The sequence below is a fragment of the Alnus glutinosa genome, chromosome 9 (assembly GCF_958979055.1).
Source record: "Alnus glutinosa chromosome 9, dhAlnGlut1.1, whole genome shotgun sequence".
In the NCBI taxonomy this organism is placed as follows: Eukaryota; Viridiplantae; Streptophyta; class Magnoliopsida; order Fagales; family Betulaceae; genus Alnus; species Alnus glutinosa.
This window is the reverse complement of record NC_084894.1, coordinates 26,744,169-26,766,022: the sequence shown is the minus strand read 5'-3', so window position 1 is coordinate 26,766,022 and position 21,854 is coordinate 26,744,169. Positions and strand designations below refer to the sequence as shown.

Sequence of the window (21,854 nt, the reverse complement as noted above, 5' to 3'; positions counted from 1 at the left end):
TAGAACAACCGAAAAGACACCTCAACATAAAGACCACTACGCATTGAATTAAAAAAAGACCACTACTCATTTGAATAATGTTATTTAATTTGAACATAGCATTTGTTGTTAATATTTGAATGATAAATAATAAATTTAATTATTTAATTAATATTCTATCTCTATCGCGTGAGACAACATGTATAATACTTAATTGAAATAAAAATGCAAGGTTTGAACTCAGACCTTTATTATAATAACTATAAATTTAAGAATATAATTAATATTGGATTGCATCTCTCCCACGCATACATTAAATACGTAAGTTTATGTTAACTAATTTAAAATTAATCTCTCTATTTTGTTATCTCCCAATCTTTTTTTTTTTTTTTTATGAATAATCTCCCATTCTTCTTCTTCTTCTTCTTCTTCTTCTTCTTCAACTTCTTTATTCTCTCTCTCTCTCTCTCTCTCTCTCAATGAAGAAGAAAAAAGCACAACTGTCACTATCTTTCAAATGACAATTCCACCTTCTTTCTTCACGATCATTCTCTTCCTCATCACCCTCGTACGTCTCTCGCCTCCAACTGTAGTTAATGGCCTCGGCTCGGCCTCCACCACCGCCATCACCTTCGGCTCCACCACAGTCTGCGGTATCATCGCCGCCGAGCCCACCCAGAGAGTCCAATGCTACCAAAACGGCCAAGTCATCTCAGTCCAACCCAATGTCTCATTTGAAGCCATCTCAGGCGGTGACGACTTCTTCTGCGGCCTCACGTCTGGCGGCTTCAGCCTCCTTTGCTGGGACACTAGCGCATCATACTCGAGCTTTGAACCAAAACGTTTATATTACAGCAACACGGTCAAACTGACTGATCTAGCAGTCGGCGATACTCAAGTTTGCGCTAAAGAGATCAACTCTGGTATCGCCAGGTGTTGGAGAGGAAGTAATCAAGGTGGGTCTAACTTTTCAGCACCTGGGGAAGCATTAAAGTTTCGTGCGATGACATCTGGAAGTGGGTTTTCATGTGGCATTTTGAAGAACAATAGCTCTGTTTTATGTTGGGGAAACGGTTATATGGTATCCGAGATTCAGAGACAGTTCGGGAATTTGTCAATGTCAAGCTTAGTAGCCGGAGAGTCTCATGTCTGTGGCTTGACAACGACCGGAATGTTGGTTTGTAAAGGGAACAATGGTTCCGGTCAACTGGATGTTCCTTTTAGTTTTGCTTCTGAGTTTTCTGGTTTGGCGTTGGGAAGAAATTTTACTTGTGCTATGAGGGCAAGAAATGGATTGGTGGCATGTTGGGGAGGAAGCAATAGATTTGAATTTGACAACAGTGTGATTGAAAACATTTCCTTTGAGACTATTGTTGCAGGTTTAGATTTTGTATGCGGATTAACGTCGAGTAATTTATCGACGATTTGTTGGGGACCCGGGTGGTCCAACATGACCGGCGAGCTTCCATTGGGAATTGTTCTTCCGGGTCCATGTGTTTATTCTTCATGTAACGCATGCGGTGTATATCCAAATTCTGAGGCTCTGTGTGATGGGTCTGGGAATATATGCAAGTCTTGCACGATTGAAATGCCGTTGGCAGTTCCAGTGCCGCCGGTGGCATCATCACCGCCTTCACAGCCGGTTTCTCCACCCGCAACCAAAGCCAGGAACAAGTTTTCATTGCCGTTTATGATTGTTGGATCAGTCGGCGGTTTTGCAGGCATTTGCAGCATTGTCTTTTGCTTATGGGCTGGAGTACATGGTTTGTTGCGCAAGAACGATTCTAATTCTGTTCAACCCAACAATGTGGATACTGTCGCTGATTCAAATGCCCCAACTCCAAGCTCATTGAAGAGGCAGAGAAGTGGGTCGTCAACAACATCCAAGCACACGGACAGGACGCGGATCTTTTCTTTCTCAGAGCTTTCCTCTGCCACCAACAACTTCTCAATAGAAAACAAGATTGGCGCTGGGAGCTTCGGCAGTGTTTACAAAGGCAACCTCATGGATGGCCGCGAAGTCGCCATCAAAAGGGGAGAAACTTCTGTCAGAACAAAGAAATTTCAGGAAAAAGAAATCGCCTTCGATTCTGAATTGGTATTGTTGTCTCGGATTCACCACAAGCATTTAGTTGGGTTAGTCGGATTCTGTGAAGAGAGCGACGAGAGGCTTCTGGTTTACGAGTACATGAGCAATGGTGCCCTCCATGATCATCTCCATAGCAAGAACAATGTTGAAAGAAGCAGCAGCGTTTTGAATAGTTGGCAAATGAGGATCAAAATTGCATTAGACGCTGCGAGAGGAATTGAATATCTGCACAGTTACGCAGTGCCGCCCATCATTCACAGAGACATCAAGTCCTCAAACATACTTTTAGACGCGAATTGGACTGCAAGAGTGTCTGATTTTGGATTGTCACTGATATTGAGACCAGATTCTGAACATGAATCCATGTCATCCAAGGCCGTTGGAACAGTCGGCTACATAGATCCTGAGTACTATGTACTAAACGTTTTGACAGCAAAGAGTGATGTCTATGGCTTAGGCGTGGTGTTGTTAGAGCTTTTGACAGGGAAGAGAGCTGTGTTCAAGAATGAAGAGGATGGGACGGCGGGTCCTATAGGCGTGGTGGAGTATGCAGCGCCACTGATATTGGCGGGGGAGCTGCAAAAGGTGGTGGATCGAAGGGTTGGGCTGCCGGAACTCCACGAGGCCGGGGCGGTTCATCTGTTGGCTTACATTGCTGCGCGTTGCGTGAGCTTGGAGGGAAAGGAGAGGCCTGGCATGAGTGACATTGTTGCCAATTTGGAGAGGGCAGTAGCTCTTTGTGAGGAGAACCCCGGCAGACTCTCTCCTACTACAATGTCCACTCGTTCAGAATGAATTTTCTCACCCAAAGAACCCAACGGAAATTATTTTTCTCATATATTAATTTTTTTAACTAAATTTTCCATCTGGGTTGTACTCAAATTTTCAATGTCCTATACATTTTTTTTTCCCCTGTAATTTTCTAGTGAGTAGCTTCTAATGTGTTTTGGACCTTGGTGGTCCATCACTAACATATTCATCCTCCCTATTATCTTGTTTTGGTATCAAAAAATGAAGGGTAATGCTGCCATGAGTAATACAATTTTGATTACAAGTTCCTTACATTAATGAAGGTCCAGGTTTGATTGAAAATTGATAGGTCACTTTGTTGTTATTAATTAGTTAGTGGCTGACCCGATAAGTAACATATAACATATTCATCCGGCCAGTCAAATGTTAGTTTGGCTAATTGAAATGCTAAAATGTGAGCAAAATGAGCTGCACCCGACTCAACAATTCAAAAAAAAAATTGGTGAAATTAAAAAAAAAAATTGAAAGATAAATACATTAAATTAAGAGTTTTTAAAATTTAGAGAAGTAGCTGCAAAAATGTCTCCTCAAAATGACAATTAAAGCTGGAGTTTCCCAAAAGAAATTATTATTCTTTTGCACCTGAAAATGTTGGAGAAGTTTGAATTCTATTTGCACTTGTCTTGCTCGTCTTGTTTTGGTATACAATTGAAAGGTATTTTTCTTTTTGCACCTAAAATGGTACTGTATTGTTTGTTGGTCTGCCAGAAATAGGGCATAAAAAGATCCACTTTTACAGATTCCAAACAGCTTCAGTGTGGCCGTATTATGGGATCCAAATCACGTTCATCCAAATCCAAACCTGATTCATTGATCGAACAACTTGGGTTAAACTATCTTGGCCAACCAAAAAAGAAAAAAGAAAAACTTGAAACAACGTTATTAACTCAGAAGTGGATCAAGATCTGGCCTAGGTTTGTGCACACTCGTAGAGCTAATGATTCTGACACATATTTGTTCACGACAGGCTCCTTTGTGTTGTGCATGCTTCTTTTAGAAGAGGGTATTTTTTATTTTTTAGTTTTTTTAAAAATGTTCTAAGGTAATATAAATGTTGAACTAATTTTGAGTATTTTGTGTTATTAGGGCATTTTCGGCAGATTAGGCAAACGTTCTATTTAGTTAATATGACCATTTTTTCTCTTCTAGCATAGTCGCTAGAGACGAGGTAAATGCGTAACTATATATATATATATATATATATATATATATATATATATATATATATATATATATATATATGTTACTTTTAAGTTGTTTATTGTTCGTCTCTTTTTCATGAAAATATAATATAATAAAAAAAAAGGAGTGAGAAATAATATTTGAAAGCGAGTAGATAATATAATAAAAAATCTATTGGAGAGTAAATAGAAAAAACAGTATACAAATTTGCATTTTTTTTAACATATTGTTATTAGAGATGCTCTTATGGGTTGTTTGTTAATAGTGTGTTTTGAGAAAAGAAAACAAAAGGAATTGAAGAAGGAAATTAACAATGTTATCAAACAAAGCTACAACTTAACTCAAAAGGTAGAGGGGACGTTTCAACAAAATAGAATAAAAGCGGGATAAAAATATGTTATATAGTATTATTCTTTATATTTATGTCATATCAGAACACTTTAAAAAAAAAAAAAAGTACACACTTTTGACCTTTTTTTTTTTTAAAAAAAAAAAAAAACACAAGAGTATTTTGAAAATTTTGATAAGATTTAACAGAAAATCTTAACGGATTACCCTTTATTGACACATTTGAAAACTTGGATACCCTAATTTAAGACATTTAAAAGTTCAGTACCATTTTTTCAAAACGAAGAATACTCCGATACCCTATTATAAAGTTATCTTTTTTTCTAACTTTTGTTTTCTATCCTCAAGTCAAACAACTCATAATATAAAAACAATACACAAAACACAAAAATTGTTCCACCTTCATATTATTACTTCATAAATACTTTTTTAAACTAAAAATAATAATTTTTTTTTAAAACGGCCAAAATAGATTAAGAAACAAACCCAAAGCTTTCGGCCAAGATATAATTGTTATTGGCAATGGGGGGCTCGTGAGTGGGCAGTGAATGAAACGTGGCCCGTGTGTAGATGATAGATCAATTACAGGCTGTAGTGCCAGCTGTGGGTTTCGTCAACTATCTACTGAACGTGGGATTTTGAAATTCCCCTCTTCATTTGTCTACTTACTATTTTAGTCGGGACAAGGACATGTGATTAAGCAGTGAACTACTAAATACGGAAACTAAAGTAACAGAGTTTAATTGATTGTACCGAAGTAATTTTCTCTAATTCATTTTCAAGGAAATTTGTCCAAATTTATCCAGATATGTGAGCCCCACATTGTGCATTGTGATATCAAGTCCGGCCGGCCATCATACTTACAAAATTAAAAAAAAAAAAAAAAAAAAAATGTCCGGCCAGCCATCCTCCTCAATGACAACTTACTAAGCGGCGGCGGCGGCGGCAGCAGCGGAATCACTTAAGGTTTTGAGGGGCTTGACTCCCAAAGTCCTAAGTTTTCTTAAAAAATAAAAATAAATAAAATTTTATTTATTTATTTATTTATTTTTTTAATTTTAGCCCCCTCAATTTTTTTTTTTTTTTCATTTAACCCCCCAAATTGTAAAAGTTGGTTCCTCCCCTAGTGGTGGGGAATGAGATGGAGGGTTGGCTAACTTGGGAGACACGTTGGATGTAAGAGTTGGATTATTAAAGCAGTAGCAGTAGATTCCTTACCATTTTCTCTAATTTAAGGAAAATTTAGGGAATCAAATCACATTTTTTTCCCTATACAAAAACATTGCACAATAGCTTCCCTTTATCTTTTTCTATATATTAAAATAATATATATATATATATATATATATATATATATATATATATATATATATATATATATATATATATATATATATATATATATATATATATATATATATATATATATATATATATATATATACTTTTATCTTTTACCATTATCAATGGCTGGTGCAGTTCCAGCAGACCAACACTGCTTATCTCTGCCCAGATTCTCAAACGAAAGGTGCTACAATAGTTTTTGCCTATTGAACTATACAATCGTGCTGTTCGCATAATCACAAAGAATTGTTTGTAATTTAGTCAAAGCTTCTTCATTTTTTCAAGTTATTCTTGGCATTGCAGATCCAAAATGAAGGCCATTATTTGCAACTCGAAGCTAAGGACGCTTTGCCGAATGCTCTTCTTCTAGCCGCCAAGAGATTCAGTTCGGGCCCTCCTCCAGTGAGTACTGCAACAACTAGAGATCCGGCGACAGCGAATCGGTTCGAAACGACACCGTTCACAGCTGGTCTAGGTGCTTCAACTAGTGGTGCAGAGATCAATGAGGGAGAGTTCGCCGGAGGCAGAGAAGGAGGAGAGTTCACAGTGGGAAAGGAAGGAGAATGGGGGTTGGTTCAGCTACTGGTTCTGGTTGGGAAATGAAGGAGAATGGAAAGAAAGAGGAGGGGCGAAAAGGACGCATGAAAGACTGAATGAGAGAGGAGAGAGGAGAGAGGAGAGAGAGATTTTTTTTATTAAAATAATGTATTGAGTAGCTACAGTGCTACCCAATGTAGGGCAACTGTTGTGGCTTGTTTTTTGGTAACTTTTTAAAAATTTTCTCTATTTTAGGAAATAGAACCACTTAGGCCATCTCTAGCAGTTGGAGTTAAAGTAGTTACTCAAAAAGTATCAATCTCTACTTTAACCACTAGTTTTCTTAAAAACACTCCAACAATAATCTCTATTCCACACTTCATTTTCTTTAAATAATATTTTTTTATTGTTTTATTTTCTTTCTCTCCCTCTTCCCTCACCCTCTCTCTCTCTCTCTCTCTCTCTCCGGTCACTTCTTGTCGGTGGGTTTACCAGAATTCCACCCCCAACCAACTTCCGGCCAAAACACTCTCCGTTCACTCCTCCTCGCCGGTGGGTTCAGTAGAATTCCACACTCAATTAACTTCCGGTCAAAACAACAACAAACACAAATTATCTCCAAAATTGATCAAACCCAAATTCACTAATCAGGAGACAGGAGTAAACAGGGACTGCAAAATATTCTCCAACAAATCTCATCGGTTTGTTTAAAATCCAACAAGAGATTCATACACACACACACACGGCCGGAAGTTCACAACACAGCCAACACACACAACCGAAATTACTAACGCCACCACAGAGAACACACCAAATCGGCCAACTAAGGAGAAATCCACAGAAAACACCTTTCAACCTCTGGAAGTCGCCGGAAATCACTCTTCAACCGTTGGACGACGACCCGCAACCTGCAGGAAAATCGGTGCCTCTGCTCAACGGAAATTGGCACCTCTGGTTGCCGATAATCGGGGCCTCTACTCGCCGGAAAAAAATCGGCGCCTCTCCTCGATCGACTCACCTTTCTCAGATCTCCTTCTCTGATTCTTCTTCGAACCCTAAGCGGGAAAGTGGGGGACATGCGGGATTGAAAGAGAGGGATGGAGATGAGAAGTGAGTGAGCGAGAGAGAGACTGAAGTGTGGGAGAGGGGAGAGGGTGAGAGACAGAGAAAATATAATAAAAAATTAGATAACTGATGAAAAGTGAATAGCCAGTAGTAGCTATTCACTGTTGATGAAGTTAAGAAAAAAGTTAAGATGATTACTCTGCTGGAGGAAGAAAAATAGACAAAAATAGTCAAATTTGACTTTTTGGCTAAAGTAGAGCATTTGCTGGAGATACTCTTATAGGGCATCTGCTACTAATACTCTTAAGCTGTCTCGAATGAAGCCTTTGGCGAAGGAATTTGGATTAAATGGAGAGGATGATGATGGAGAACTTGTGACAATAGTTTGCTTCAACGGGTCTATTGTTTGCGTTGTGTTTATTTTTTACGTTGTGTTGAACAATTTTCTGAGTGGTAGAAACTAGAAAGTCCATATACAGACGTTGTAGTCAATTTTTTTTTTTTTCTACGCAGACATTTTGAAAGGAAATCATAGTTTCCATTAAATATCAGCATTTACTACATACACCAACTCACTAGGACAGGAGTTAATCCACACTTGATTACACTGCTTTGACAGAGCTAATTTTGCTAGACTATGAGCTGCTTTGTTTCCTTCTCGTCTCACGTGGGAGACCTTCCAAGACACCAACGATCCCAACATCTGCCTTGTCTCGGCCAAAAAATGCCCATGGACGGAATCCACTTCCTCCGGATTAGAGAGAGTTAGAATAATCTCTCGGGCGTCACCTTCTAGATCAACCGATTGAAACCCCATAAAACAGCCAAAAGAGACGGCGCTCCGAGCGCCGATTGCTTCCGCAGACATTAATGCCGTTTAAAAGAATCTGGTTGCTCCTTCAAAAACAACGTCATCCGTTTTAAATTTTCTTTCATTCAATCTGCACCCTTTTTAACAGCAAATATGCTGTACTTTTATTTAACAGATCGAACTGCAGTCGGATCTATTTTATATAATACCCTGTGAAAGAGTGGTTTTATTTTTCTATATTTGTGTTCTCTTTCTATATTTACCTTGTAATAAATAATAATTGGAGTCAATATAAAAATATATGTAGCCCTATTGGTAATTTGGTATTATTAGAGAATCAAGATGCACGTGAGCTTCGAAGACCAATCATCTCAAATCTTTTGTGTCACTTTTCTATCTCTTCCCTTTATAATTTATTTTTATTTTATTTTTTAACGATTAGAAACATTAAACCCATTACCATTATCATGGAATCCTAACAACCACAATGAAGTCAGTGCTGCTGCCCCCAATGCACACGCCATTTGAAATGGAAAAGAGTCGGGTTAATTATAAAATAAGAGATAAAATTATTATTTTAATTTTTGGAATAATTTTATCCATTGTTTTATAACTAACAGACTCTTCTCAATTTTATTTAAAATAGAGAGAATTTTATTCCTAATAATAGATGCTCATAGCAAAAAATGATGACGTGTTTTAACGAACGATCATACCATAAGAAAGGTGGTCATCCTCATACTTTGATCATCTTTATTTATGAAAGTTAGAGGAGAAACAATGCAACGACATTGAAAAATTGCATGATGGTTGATCAGAGATAGTGGGAAAGGATGGCCGATATTGGCCATGTCCCTCTCCCTCTTTTGAAAATTTTATTTACTATAATATATAAATAGTTCAGTTTATATATTTTTGTTCAAAAAAAAAAAAGTTCAGTTTATATATTTGAGTCAAAAAATAATTAAGTTTGGCCTATGTCCCACAAAAAAAAAAGCTTCGTCCTTTGTTGGATTGTAATTGAGCCGAACTGAGTATTAAATATTAAAGTTTGATTCATTTAATTTTTTTGAACACGAACTGAGCTCCATTTTATCATCTAGCTAGATAATCGATCTGTTCAAGCTCTGTTCATTTATTTTTCGAATAAACTCGAACTTGTTCATGAGCTACTTAATTAACTTATTCATTTCATATAAAAAGTAAATGTCGTTATTTTTTTTTTTGTAAATTCATACTAATTATTAGTTATTTAATTATGGTTAAGATTTATTATTTGATTAATTAGAAAAATCAACTCAAATCTTAAATAATCTAATTTTGAGTTTATATGTTTATCTTATAGTATGTATATACATTTATTACATACATACAAACACATACACATAAACCCACCCATATACACACAAATACATATATTTCTATTCAGACTCACAATTACAATAATTTAAGTTATACGTATTACGTTAAGAAGAAAATTCATTTTTATCTTTTTAAATACTTAACAAGTTCTCATTACAAAGTTAAAAATAATTTTATAAAATAATTAAAATGAAATTATACGAGCCTATACGAGTCAAGCCGAACTTATACGTTTAATAAATGAGCCTAATTTTTTTTTCAAACTCTATTTAATAAATGAACCGAGCACGAGCCTCTTCGCGAGTGGCTTTGTTCATTTACAGCCCTACCTTTGGCCCTATTATAACACAAATCATTTTATACCCTAACCATAACCGCCCAAATCTATCATTAAAAAAAACTAGGCATGAGCAATAACCTCCACCAGCAATGTAAAAGAGATTTTAATGCAGCAAAGACATAAACATAGAAGGTGAAGCGGTATGGCTACGACAAAACGCCGTGTTCCGTTTTAATAGGTATTTGATTTGAAAATTTAAATATATTAATGCTCCGTTTGTTTCGACGTAAAATGATTTCTGAAAAACGATTTCGGCATTTTCCGGTGTTTGGTAGGGGCGAAAATAATGGTCAACGAAAATCATTTTCGGTTTGACCGTAAAAGCTTCTTTAATTTTCGGAAAACGATTTACAATTTTTAAAACCGTAAATCGTTTTCCGAAATGAAACTCTTCGTCCTTACACGCATGTTTGATATCCGATCGTCATAATTTAACAATTATCGGTCGTCGGAATTCGGTCGGCGTCGGAGTCCGACAATATCCGGTCGTCGGAATTCAGTTGGCGCCGGAGTCCGAGAACATCCGGTAACCGGAATCCTGCCGGTGCCGGAATCAGGTCACCGGAATTGTACCGGAGCCGGAATCCGGCCACGGGATGACCAAATTCCGGCCGGAATTTACCGGTTTCTGGCCAAGCTGGCCGGATCTGGCCAAAACGGCTGGGATCCGGCTATTGATCCAGCCGGATCTGGCCTAAACGGCCAGGATCCGGCCATTGATCCGGCCGGATCCGGAAGATTCTGGCCGGAATCCGGCCATTTTGGCCGGATCCTATCAAACTTTTTCGCCGGAATCCGGCGACGGGGACCGGACGTTGCCGGATTCCGGCGACATTTGCCAAACTCTGATTTTTGCATTTCGTAATTTTTTCGTGCGAACCAAACACCGAAAAATATTTTTAAGAAAATTATTTTTTTCTGAAAATAATTTCGTCGAAATCATTTTACGACGGAAATCATTTTACGTCGAAACAAACGGAGCATAAGAAACAATTATTTTGTTTATTTTCTTTTGCTTATTTTTTTTGTTAATACTGATTGAATACTAATTTTTCTTTTTAATTATTAGTTTAATTTTCAATCTTAATATATTTTTTATTCATATTTTGGCTCCCTTATCTTATCATATATCTCATTTATGCTTTATTCCCTTTGGATAAAAATTTATGGTTCCAACCCTAATTAACGATGGTCTATATATTAGGGAGTTGGAGGACAAATTTGATTCATTCTTTAATATTCATTCTCTTTAATTGTTTTCCTCCTGAATTTCTACTGTCATGAGATTTATCCTTCCAAGCACTTGCATTCTTGAAGCTTTTTTGCTTATGATTTTTGCTATGACACAAGTAACCATATACATAATAATGAATTTCAATACAACGTCGAAGTTATTTAAACAATTAATTCAATTCGCATAAGAAGCCTTACATTTTTGAATTTGTTTCCCTTTTTATCATGTAAGGGAACTGCTCGGATGCCACTTCTCAACTCTGATACAGGTAGACATGTCTGACCTCCGAAGTCATTCTTCCCTGATGCGTCATACTCGGCAACTTCAATTCGAAGAACAGCTAACTCGGGAGCCCTCAGTGGGAATTCAAACTCCTTATTCCATGCTGGTTGCCAGTCATCCTCAATTACTTGTGTGTGCTTCATATGATGTTGATCAATTGGGACTCCAGCAATTCCAATCTGAAGTATGAATTGTTTACTTAGTTACCACATACATGTATTAATGTATATCATGTTCAAGTTTCAAGTAGGACCGGCAATTTTTGATAAGATTTGCATATTTGACACGAACCAACACAAAATTTGTGAGTTAAGATTAAGGGATATGAATCGTTTAATTAAATGAATTGGATCAAGGTTGACTTATATAGTCTTATACCCATGCCTTAATACGACCTGAGCCTAACACACAATAACTTCTTAGAGCATCTTGATCAAGACAGTCAGATAGGGATGCATGCATACTAGTTAATGTAAGATACTTTTTAGGGATAAATATAAAATCAGTCAATGTGGTTGGCCTAAATTATAAAACGCTCCATATGCTATAAAAAATAATTCAGAGATCCTCAGGGTAGGCTAAAATAATAATTTAGTCTCTGCAGTCCAATTTCGTCAAAACACTTGACAGGTTCCGTTAGTGTGCTATGTCAGCATCAATAGAATGACGACACTTGCCGCTTTTAATAAAAAAATATATTAATATATTAAAATATAAATACATCAAACTTGAAGCCACCCCCTTTCATTTTTATTTCTTTCTTTTTTAAAAAAAATTAATTTTTAAGTATTAAGTTATATATAATTATATTTTTAATTTATTTATATTTTTTTTTAAAAGAGTGACACGTGTTATAATTCTATTGGTGATGACGTGACACATTAATAAAATTTGTCAAAGTATTTTGAAGGAATTTGATCACATGGACTAAATTATTATTTTGGCTTATCACAAGAACTTGTTAATCATATTGGCACCAAATGATGTGGAAGGAGCATTCTCATGTAGAGCAAATTGGTTTATATTAGACAAAAAGAATTTTAATTTGATCAACTTACTCTGACAAAAAAGTCGGGTGGTGAATATAGATCGAAGTGTGTGCGGCTGAAATCTGAACGCCACCCTTCTCCCATGTAGACTTTTACCTGTTTTTTTTACCATAAAGATAACCCAGATGAGCAAAAAAGCTACTAAAGCAAATGAAAGAACGAAACACTTCTAATATTTAATTGAAATAGAGATAAATATTTTGATAGTATGTTAAATCACAAATTATTTCAAAAGTTTAATTAAATTAATAAAAAAAAATAGTGAATTTAATCATTCAAATTAATATTGTAACAAAAACAACCTAAATGAAGCCTCACACCTTCAATATTGTCTTAACCGCCGGTGGCGGCTCTAGACTGACATGATGATCAAAGACCCGAGGATCAAAGACCTCATTATTTGAATCTACCTGCAACAAAAAGTCAGGTTTTTTCACATAACCGCAACCGCCATTGGCTCTGAACATGCCTTGCATAATCCAAAGGTACTTCCCCTCTCCCTACATGTCACGGTAAAGTGGGGAAAATTATTAGCATAGAAATCATCAAGCTTGAGCAATCGTACGTTCCTAAAAATTGAATTTATCCTTGGCTTTTCAAGATTTACAAGTTAATAGAAAATTTTACCATATGATCACAAATTAATGATCTTTAGATTCTTTACTCAGTTAATTATAGGTGGCCGGTGCCACCTCGATTTGGGGTGGCTCCCAGCCTTCCCCATGGGCCGGGGGTGGCCACGCAGCTCCATATATAGCCCCAGAGTAGGCTGGGATGGTGGCGTGGCCACTTATAATCTCTCTCTTCTTAACTGTACCAAGATAGCACACATCCTAACCGGTCTTACCTGCATATTAAATGCAACCATTTGAGCTCCATGCCTCCATCCCAGCATAGGATCGTAATTAGATGAGTCCAAGCGCATACCTTTAGGGTAGATCCTCAGCAAGTTTTTTTGGGTAAACCTAGAGCAGAAAGCATCAGATATATCATGTTATCATGTTATGGTAATGGATCATATCATTAACATGGTATTAATTAGTATTAACATTCTATACATATGGATCATATGATTCATCTTATGCACCAAGCTACCATTTGAGAGAGAAAGAGAGAGAGAACAAGATCGAACAATTAGTTACCTGACAATATCAGTTCCATACGTACTTGCAGCATTTTCAAGCTCTTGCTCACTCAAGCTAAGACGTCTAACTTTATTAGGATCAGTTTCCCAGATATTTAATGCACCTTTAGGCTTTCCTGCATGAATGGCAATTAAGCTCCTATATTGAGGAGTAGCATTTTCCTCGTCTTCATACTCGTCATTCGGCTCAACCTGCTGTCAATTGGGTAAATTAAATGATTAAATTCATCCATTTAAAATCAATGGTAATTTAATAAAAGGTAATTAAATAATCAACTCTTCCTGCGCTTAGCATAGCAGCAAAATGTAATCAATTTCATTTGCACCTTATCAGTGGCTCCAAGTTCCTTTTTGAAATTTGTGTTCCGAGTTTCATCCTCTGCTGAATCTTTATGCCTTTGTTGATCTTTTTCCATGGTATTCTGAACTTCAAGGCATTCTGGTGGTTTAGTTGAAATCAAAACCCTTTTCTTCAATGATTCTGGTGAAGGGAATTCCTTTATGCATTCTGATTCAGGGCTATATAGCATGGCTCCAAATGTTTTAGTGACCATCTATGAGAAAATTCATGAGAAGTCATGGAGGCAGTTTCTTTCGACATTAGGAATGGAGAAAATGTTGTAGACGATGCTCACCTTGGCCACTTTAGCTTGAAGATCTGCATTTAGGTGGTCTTCAAAAGTAATCACAACAGGGTAGTCAGAAGCAGAAAACGCATTGTCCTTAATAGCTTTCAAACATTTGATGAGTTCCACTGGACTAGTCAGAGTCCTACAACTCTAAAGAAAATCCATCAATTCCTAAGATATATTAACCCCTATTTATAAGCCCATTATGTACAGTCTTTTGGGTGATTCAGTAATATATTGTTTTAAAATGTTATAGCAAAGATCTTAAATTTGAACATACATTGGCTCTACAATTTATATATTTTCATTTCAATTAATTAAATATTTTATGTGTTGAACTTCACTTATTGAGGAAGAATTTGAAAGCACATGTGAAAGAGAATATTAATTAAATAATTAAATTTGTAATTTCCTATAATTAAGTTTAAGGTTTTCGATTTATTGGCCTTTACAGTTCTCATGATCAGAGGGATTTAGTAGTATATTCATAGTTTCGTTATAAAGTAGCATTGGGTAAGGCAACCATTAATTAAGAGCTTCTAAAGATCATTGTGCTCTCATCCCATTAGCAGTGCGTCAGATATTCAGAATAACTAATTAGCACTTTTTAAGGAAAATGAAAAGTAAACAGATGATAATTCTCGTTAGGGTATTGATCACATGCATGGAAGAACTATTGAGAAGTTTAAATTGAATTCAAATTGTAATTTATTGACGCCTTTTTCCAATAGCTGCAACTCTTCAATCAAGATCAGATCGATGCAACCCCTTAGAAGGGTTGTCTTTATTTATCCCTTAATTACCAAGGGACACTTTCCATGGGAAGCTATCACTTATGAGAGATAATTGCATGGTTGAGGACGCATACTTTTATGGTGTGATAACCCCCAACACAAGCTTAGAATATGCACACGAGGGATTGCTTAATGTCTTAATTAATATTAAGCTACCCCTTCCCCAAGTTAAAGTTAGGGCACAAATGAAAATAATTAAACTTCATATATATATATATATACTAATATACCCTCCATGACGAACTTCCACATCGCTTTTCGTGGGGTTTGGCCACAAATCCAATTCGATAACTCTTACACCTCTTTGTAGTGCGTCTACAATGGGTTCCACACTGCTGTCGCTGCTGAGTTGATTGCCAGTTAAGTAGGAGTTATGGCCTGTGAATAGGAAGTAATGAGCAAGTGGAGCATTCATGTCTTGGTGCACCTGGATATGTACAAAACAGCTTCTTAGATATATCTGTTTATCATGTTTGTGTTCAAAAAACAGTCTCTAATTCACTTCTTATTTAAGTTCTGTAAAATGTTTTTTTTTTTTTTTTTTCCAAAAATTGGTGACTATATATATACAGTGACCTTTAGCGGACAGCGACTTCCAGTAACCTTGGAGGCGGAAAATGAACTGCGAGAGAGATTTAGTGCGTACAAGAAGGGGAAGCTCAATTCAAAAAATGGTTGACGTGTGGCTTTAAAAAAGAAAAATCATTTTACAAAAATTGAATGAAGTTTTCCTAGTCAACCGAAAATGTTTTCGATTAAACCATGATCTTCGATCGTACCAATCACAAGAAAATGAGAAAAACGTTTTTCAAAAAACATTTTGCATCAAAACAAACGGCCCAATTGGATTTCACTTAATAAAAAAACAAAATTGAACTTTTTTGAAATAACTCGTCATTAATTTTTCACTTATACAAAGGAAGATTGATATATATATATATATATATATATATATATATATATATATATATATATATAAGTAGATAAGATTAATTACCCCATGAGGATGGAGAGGGAGATTAAGATCGCCTAGGAGATATCGGAAGAAAGCTTCAAGATGGAGGCCCTTCCGCTGGAAGATGTTGAGATGCTTGAGGCTGTTGAAGATGGCCTGAGCATGGTCCTTGCTAGCGTTACGATCTCCTTGAACCTGAATCAGGAACTCATGCAGTTGATCAATGCTCATGGTGCCATTCTCCGAGTATCGTTCAAAAACGTTCTTGATATCTTCCGGGGGTTCAACCACCCTGAGCTTAAATATTCTCCTGAAACAGAAGCAGACCTTGTAATGCTGCTGCTTAGACATTGTTTATACGCACAGGAGGATTGAAGCTATGATGTTCAGTTGTTTTCAGTGCTTTATATTATGTTTAAATTGGGATGGGGGGAGAGATATAGAGAGAGAGTGATTGAAGCTTGCCGTTGATATTGCTTGTTGCTTTCCTCGTATATTCTATCTATTTACATAGAATGCGTCCGACCAAAGTGAGAATCTGTTCTGAGGCATGATGTACAAGAAAGGTGTCCGGTCCACATGATCCCTACTTTTTTACCAATCTAGATGATATTCTGTTTTAATAATCTTGCTGCAACTTTACCTTTCATACTTATTTATTATAGTCACTAACATCGATTGACGAGATCAATGCATTTGGAGTAATTTTTTATGTTAGCCACTTAAAACACGTTACGATTGTCAATATAAAGTATGCATGATAAATGAGTGTATAATCTTATGACGATCTCTAAGATTATGTTGTTTTATCTACATACTATTGTAAACTTTTAATGTGATGACAATTATAAATTGTTATTTGTTTTTTATGCTAATAAAAGTACGTGAATGTTTGCAGGAGATCGAAGAAACCTTAAGGCGGTTATATTTTATAATGATTTTGAAAAGTGTTTTTTGGTTTTTGTTTTAAAAAGTGTTTTGACGTAATATAAAATGGATTATTTTACCGTAGTGTTTTAAAAAGAAAAAATAAAAATACTAAACATGTTTATTTTGAAAAAACACAAGCATTTGTAAACTTAATTTTTTACAAAAGATGGTGGTTGTGTGGCCACCCTCAGTTGAGGTGAGGGGTGGCTATGTGGCCTGTAACGATCCACCCCCAATGACACAATATTGTCCGCTTTTTGGCTCTCCAAACCAGACTTCTCAGGAGGTCACCCAACCTGGGATTCCTCTCACAGAAACACGCTTAACTGCGGAGTTCTGATAGTTTCATCGCCATTACAGCTTTAAAACACGTTGTGTCGTAAATGGTGCATTTATACATATAAGCACATCCTCATTCCCAGGCGATGTGGGACGTCACAATCACCCCCTCTTTGGACCCAACGTCCCCACTGGCGTCCCTCATTGGCTTGTGCACGCTCCCACCATCTCAGGCTGGGCAATGGCTCTGATACCATTTGTAACGACCCACACCCAATGACACAATATTGTCCGCTTTTTGGCTCCCCAAACTAGACTTCCCAGAATGTCACCCATCCTGGGATTGCTCTCGCAGAAGCACGCTTAACTGCGGAGTTCTGAGAAGTTTATCGTCATCACGGCTTTAAAACGCATTGTATCATAAATGGTGCATTCATACATATAAGTACATTCTCATTCCCAGATGATGTGGGACGTCACATGGTCATCGCCATCACGACTTTAAAACACGTTGTGTCGTAAACGGTGCATTTATACATATAAGCACATCCTCATTCCCAGGCGATGTGGGACATCACAATCACCCCCTCTTTGGACCCAACGTCCCCACTAGCGTCCTTCATTGGCTTGTGCACGCTCCTACCATCTCAGGCTGGGCAATGGCTCTGATACCATTTGTAACGACCCACACCTAATGACACAATATTGTCCGCTTTTTGGCTCCCCAAACTAGACTTCCCAGGATGTCACCCATCCTGGGATTACTCTCGCAGAAGCACGCTTAACTGCGGAATTCTGATAAGTTTATCGTCATCACGGCTTTAAAACGCGTTGTGTTATAAATGGTGCATTCATACATATAAGCACATTCTCATTCCCAGACGATGTGGGATGTCACATGGCCACTCTTAGCTTGTTGTGGTAACTACACTGCCACCTTTAACTGGTTAATTGGAGTGGCCGGGTGGTTACTACTCTCCTCCATTGGAGGCGGCTCTCTCTATTTTTCTTTTAAGTTGAGTTCCTTTATTTGAAAAACTAAGCATATGTTCTCTAAAAAGATTCTTCCAAGACGGTATTTAAGGTATTCTATATTTTAAATTATTTATTAATGATTTTGAGAGAGAAAATGTATTTTTGGTTTTGAAAATAGAAAACCATTACGAGATGAGGCCCACTTTCTAGGTGCTTTTCTTTCTTGACAGTTTCTCTCTTCTTTTTCTTCTATATTATTCAACTTTTTCATCCATATAATTTATTTTAAATAAATTAAAGTTAATTAACAGATATAAGCTTAGAAAAAAAAAAGTTAACAGATATAATAAGTAGATATACAGTTAACAATATTGATGAGAGATCTATATTAAAGTCATTACTAATAATATATCTTCTCTCTGTCTTTCTCTGGTACAAAGCAAGAGATTGCTTGTCTCAGGGTTGAGCTGTAAAGGAAGCAGAGAACATGTTGGGGAAAGGTGGGGCAGGTGCAGTAAACCCACCTTCATCAAGACATTCCATTTGAGAATTCAAATGGGAATGTTTATTGATCATCCTATTCTATGCCTAAGATGCTTGCCACCCAGGTTGCGAAAAGCAAGTCTCAAAAAGAGAAGAATAAAACTCCCACCATAATTCCAAGTCATATATGCCCCTCAGCTTTCTTTGTTATTTCTCCCCTCATCTATGTAACCTTGACTCTAGTTGTAGACTTAGATAATTTTTTGACACGATATGCAAATCAGACATAAATTCAACATGAAATTAATGTTAAGGATCTGTTATCCACCTCATCAATCAAAGGAAGCTGCTGAGAGAATTCTGCAGCAAATCATGCTGTAGATGAGTGTGTGCGCATAGCTCCAGCTCATGCAGTCAATTTCCCCAACTCATGCAACCAATCACGCAGCATGCAGACATGAAAGGAAATGCCTCAGCTATACAAGGCAGTCCACGCAGCATATCCAACTTAAGAAGGAAAGTGCAGACAACGAAGATCACCCACTAAGGAAACTCTCCTAATACACTCATGCAAATCATCTCCAATATAGAATAGCTTGATTATATACACTGTCTTTCCTTTTCATCATGTATTCTCCCTGTATATATTGAGATGTTCATCTCATTGTATATCATCGATTAATATAGCAATCATACATATTTTCAAACTTGGTATCAGAGCCTCTATTGGCTAACCCCCCCTCCGATCCTATCACTAAGCTTCCCATCCATTGCGTCAATGGCTTCCTCATCTGCAGTTTCTGCCTCTTCATTTGTTGTCCCCAACATCACTTCCTTGGTGACAACCAAGCTTGAGGGTCCAAACAACTACATGAGTTGGGGAAATTGACTGCATGAGCTGGAGCTATGCAGTCAATATGGCCAGCACCTACCTCGACAGTCCCACCATCAGCCCTTCTCTGCAGGGTCTCAACCTTCACAGCAGCAATCATCAATCTCTTCTAAGCATCCTGCTCACTTTCAGTATGAGAAATCTTCTTCTTCTCACAATAGGCCTCCATGTCAGATTTGTGGGAAGATCAGTCACCAAGCCCTGGACTGCTACCATAGAATGGATTTTGCCTTCCAAGGTCGTCATCCCCCTGCTCAATTGGCCGCCATGGCTGCCTACACACCTGCCCCTCCTGAAGTTGAACAACCGTGGTACTTGGACAGCGGTGCTAATCATCATGTAACCTCTGAATTGGAGAAACTCTCACTACAACAGCAGCCTTACCAGGGTCAGGATCGTGTCACAGTAGGGAATGGAGGAGGCTTGCAGATTGCCAACACTGGTTCTTCACTCATCACTACCCCTACTTCTCAATTTTATCTTCACAAAATTTTACATTGTCCTAATGCTTCGGCTAACTTACTTTCTATCCAGCAATTTTGCAAAGATAACAACTGTTATTTTATCCTAACATCTACTCACTTTACCATTAAGGATATGCAGACCAAGGAGATTCTCTTGCAAGGGCCGAGTGAAGCAGGTCTCTAGCCTATCTACCTCCAGCAACTCCAATCGAATAAAGTCCAATCCAGAGCTCCATTTCTCTCCTCTGCAGCCTTCATTTCTCGCTTCACTGCCTTCCTAGGAGTCACTGCCTCGGCTGATATTTGGCACTCTAGACTTGGACATCCTTCAATTTCTGCCTTAAATAAATTGTTTCAGCAATCATTGCTGCCCTGTACTGGTTCTACTAAGATTAATAAAACTTGTGATTCCTGTCAAATTTCTAAAAGCAAAAAATTACCTTTTCCTAACTCTCATCGCCTCTCCACATAGCCTCTTGAGTTAATACAATCGGATGTGTGGACCTCCCCCATCTTGTCTCAAAGTGGTTGCAAATTCTATGTCTTGTTTATAGATGACTACTCCCGGTTTACATGGCTCTACCCATTGAGACAAAAATTTGATGTTCTTCCCTGTTTTGTGAAATTTAAAACTCTGGTTGAAAACATCTTCTCCTGCTCCATTAAACAGCTCCAAACTGACAATGGAGGAGAGTATGCGTCTATGGCCTTCAAGTCCTTCACTGACAATCATGGCATCCTTCACCGATTCATCTGCCCTTACACCTCGGAACAGAATGGTGTTTCTGATCGCAAACACAGACATATCACCGAAACTGGTTTGACACTCTTGGCTCAATCTCACCTTTCCTCCACTTATTGGGTTGATGCCTTCCTCACAGCCGTATACTTGATCAACCGCCTTCCCACCCCTGTTTTAGATCACCATTCCCCTTACTTTAAACTCCTTCACAAACACCCTGATTACTCCCTTCTCAAGATATTTGGTTGTGCCTGCTACCCCCTTCTCAGACCATACGCTCCTCATAAACTTGCCTTTAGGAGCACAAGATGCATCTTCCTTGGCTACAGCAGCACCCAAAAAGGCTTTCGGTGCCTTGACATGCAAACTAACCGGGTTTATACCTCACGTCATGTTATCTTCGATGAGTTGCAGTTTCCAGCCCGCGAGCAACTTGCTTCCCAAGGCCCTGCAGTGGTTCCTCCTTCAAATGCTGCCTTCACACTCCCACCAGGTATCTCCTCTTCCTCACTTGTGTGCTTCCCTCCTACGGATATCCCTCCTTCTATTGAGCCTCCACTCTCCCCATCTTCCCCTCCTTCTAGTCCTATTGAGCCTCAGCCTCTCTCATCCCCCCCTGCCTCTAGTTCATGCCCTGTGTTAGGTCCTGCCCTTTCCCCTGACCCTGACACTCCAACTTCCCTGACCTCTCCTCCTGACTTAGGACCTACCTTAGACCCACCAATCTCTCCTATCTCGGCTCCCTCTCCCATTCCTGACTCCCCCTCCATTGCCACGCTACCTGCCTTACCCCTGGCTCCTGCCAATGCTCCACCTACTCATACCATGCTTACAAGATCCCATACCAATTCTCTCCGTCCTAAAACCTTTTCAGACTACAAGCTTTACTCCTCTACCAAATATCCCCTACTTGCACTGACCTCCACCACTCTTCCTGCCGAACCTAAGACCTTCCAACAAGCAGTGAAGAACCCCTGTTGGCTTGTTGCTATGCAAGCCGAATACCATGCCCTCATGACCAAAAACACATGGACTTTATGTCCAAGGCCCTCCCACCAGAAAGTTGTTCGAAATAAGTGGGTTTTCAAGCTTAAGCAAAGAGCTGATGGCACCATTGACAGGTATAAGGCCCGCC

The 21,854-nt window shown here is 38.0% G+C and overlaps 2 protein-coding genes across 3 annotated transcripts; one reads left to right on the top strand and one right to left on the bottom strand.

The window, feature by feature from the left end:
- The first annotated feature begins 402 nt into the window (after nt 1-402).
- LOC133878702 (putative serine/threonine-protein kinase-like protein CCR3) lies at nt 403-3,122 on the top strand. The gene has a single exon (XM_062317293.1). The coding sequence runs from the start codon at nt 497-499 to the stop codon at nt 2,861-2,863; it is 2,367 nt and encodes a 788-aa protein (XP_062173277.1). The 5' UTR covers nt 403-496; the 3' UTR covers nt 2,864-3,122.
- Nucleotides 3,123-11,225: 8,103 nt separating this feature from the next.
- LOC133877836 (phosphoinositide phospholipase C 2-like) lies at nt 11,226-16,358 on the bottom strand. Of its 2 annotated transcripts, none has more exons than XM_062316262.1 (9): nt 15,997-16,358; nt 15,230-15,426; nt 14,212-14,347; nt 13,903-14,130; nt 13,575-13,771; nt 13,280-13,397; nt 12,753-12,932; nt 12,442-12,528; nt 11,226-11,562 (listed from the first exon to the last, which is right to left on the bottom strand). In XM_062316262.1, the coding sequence occupies exons 1-9, from the start codon at nt 16,303-16,305 to the stop codon at nt 11,263-11,265; spliced, it is 1,752 nt and encodes a 583-aa protein (XP_062172246.1). In that variant the 5' UTR covers nt 16,306-16,358; the 3' UTR covers nt 11,226-11,262. The 2 variants fall into 2 exon arrangements, with proteins under 2 accessions (XP_062172246.1, XP_062172248.1); XM_062316264.1 differs by having other exon boundaries at nt 13,575-13,768.
- Nucleotides 16,359-21,854: the final 5,496 nt, after the last annotated feature.

Excerpts from the sequence above, each read along its gene's own strand:
- LOC133878702 (XM_062317293.1), top strand. The coding sequence starts at position 497 with ATGACAATTCCACCTTCTTTCTTCACGATCATTCTCTTCCTCATCACC.
- LOC133877836 (XM_062316262.1), bottom strand. The coding sequence starts at position 16,305 with ATGTCTAAGCAGCAGCATTACAAGGTCTGCTTCTGTTTCAGGAGAATA. Across the intron at positions 14,131-14,211 it reads TTCAAGCTAAAGTGGCCAAG|ATGGTCACTAAAACATTTGG; the intron begins GTGAGCATCGTC and ends ATTTTCTCATAG. Across the intron at positions 12,529-12,752 it reads CGGTTAAGACAATATTGAAG|GTAAAAGTCTACATGGGAGA; the intron begins GTGTGAGGCTTC and ends TAAAAAAAACAG.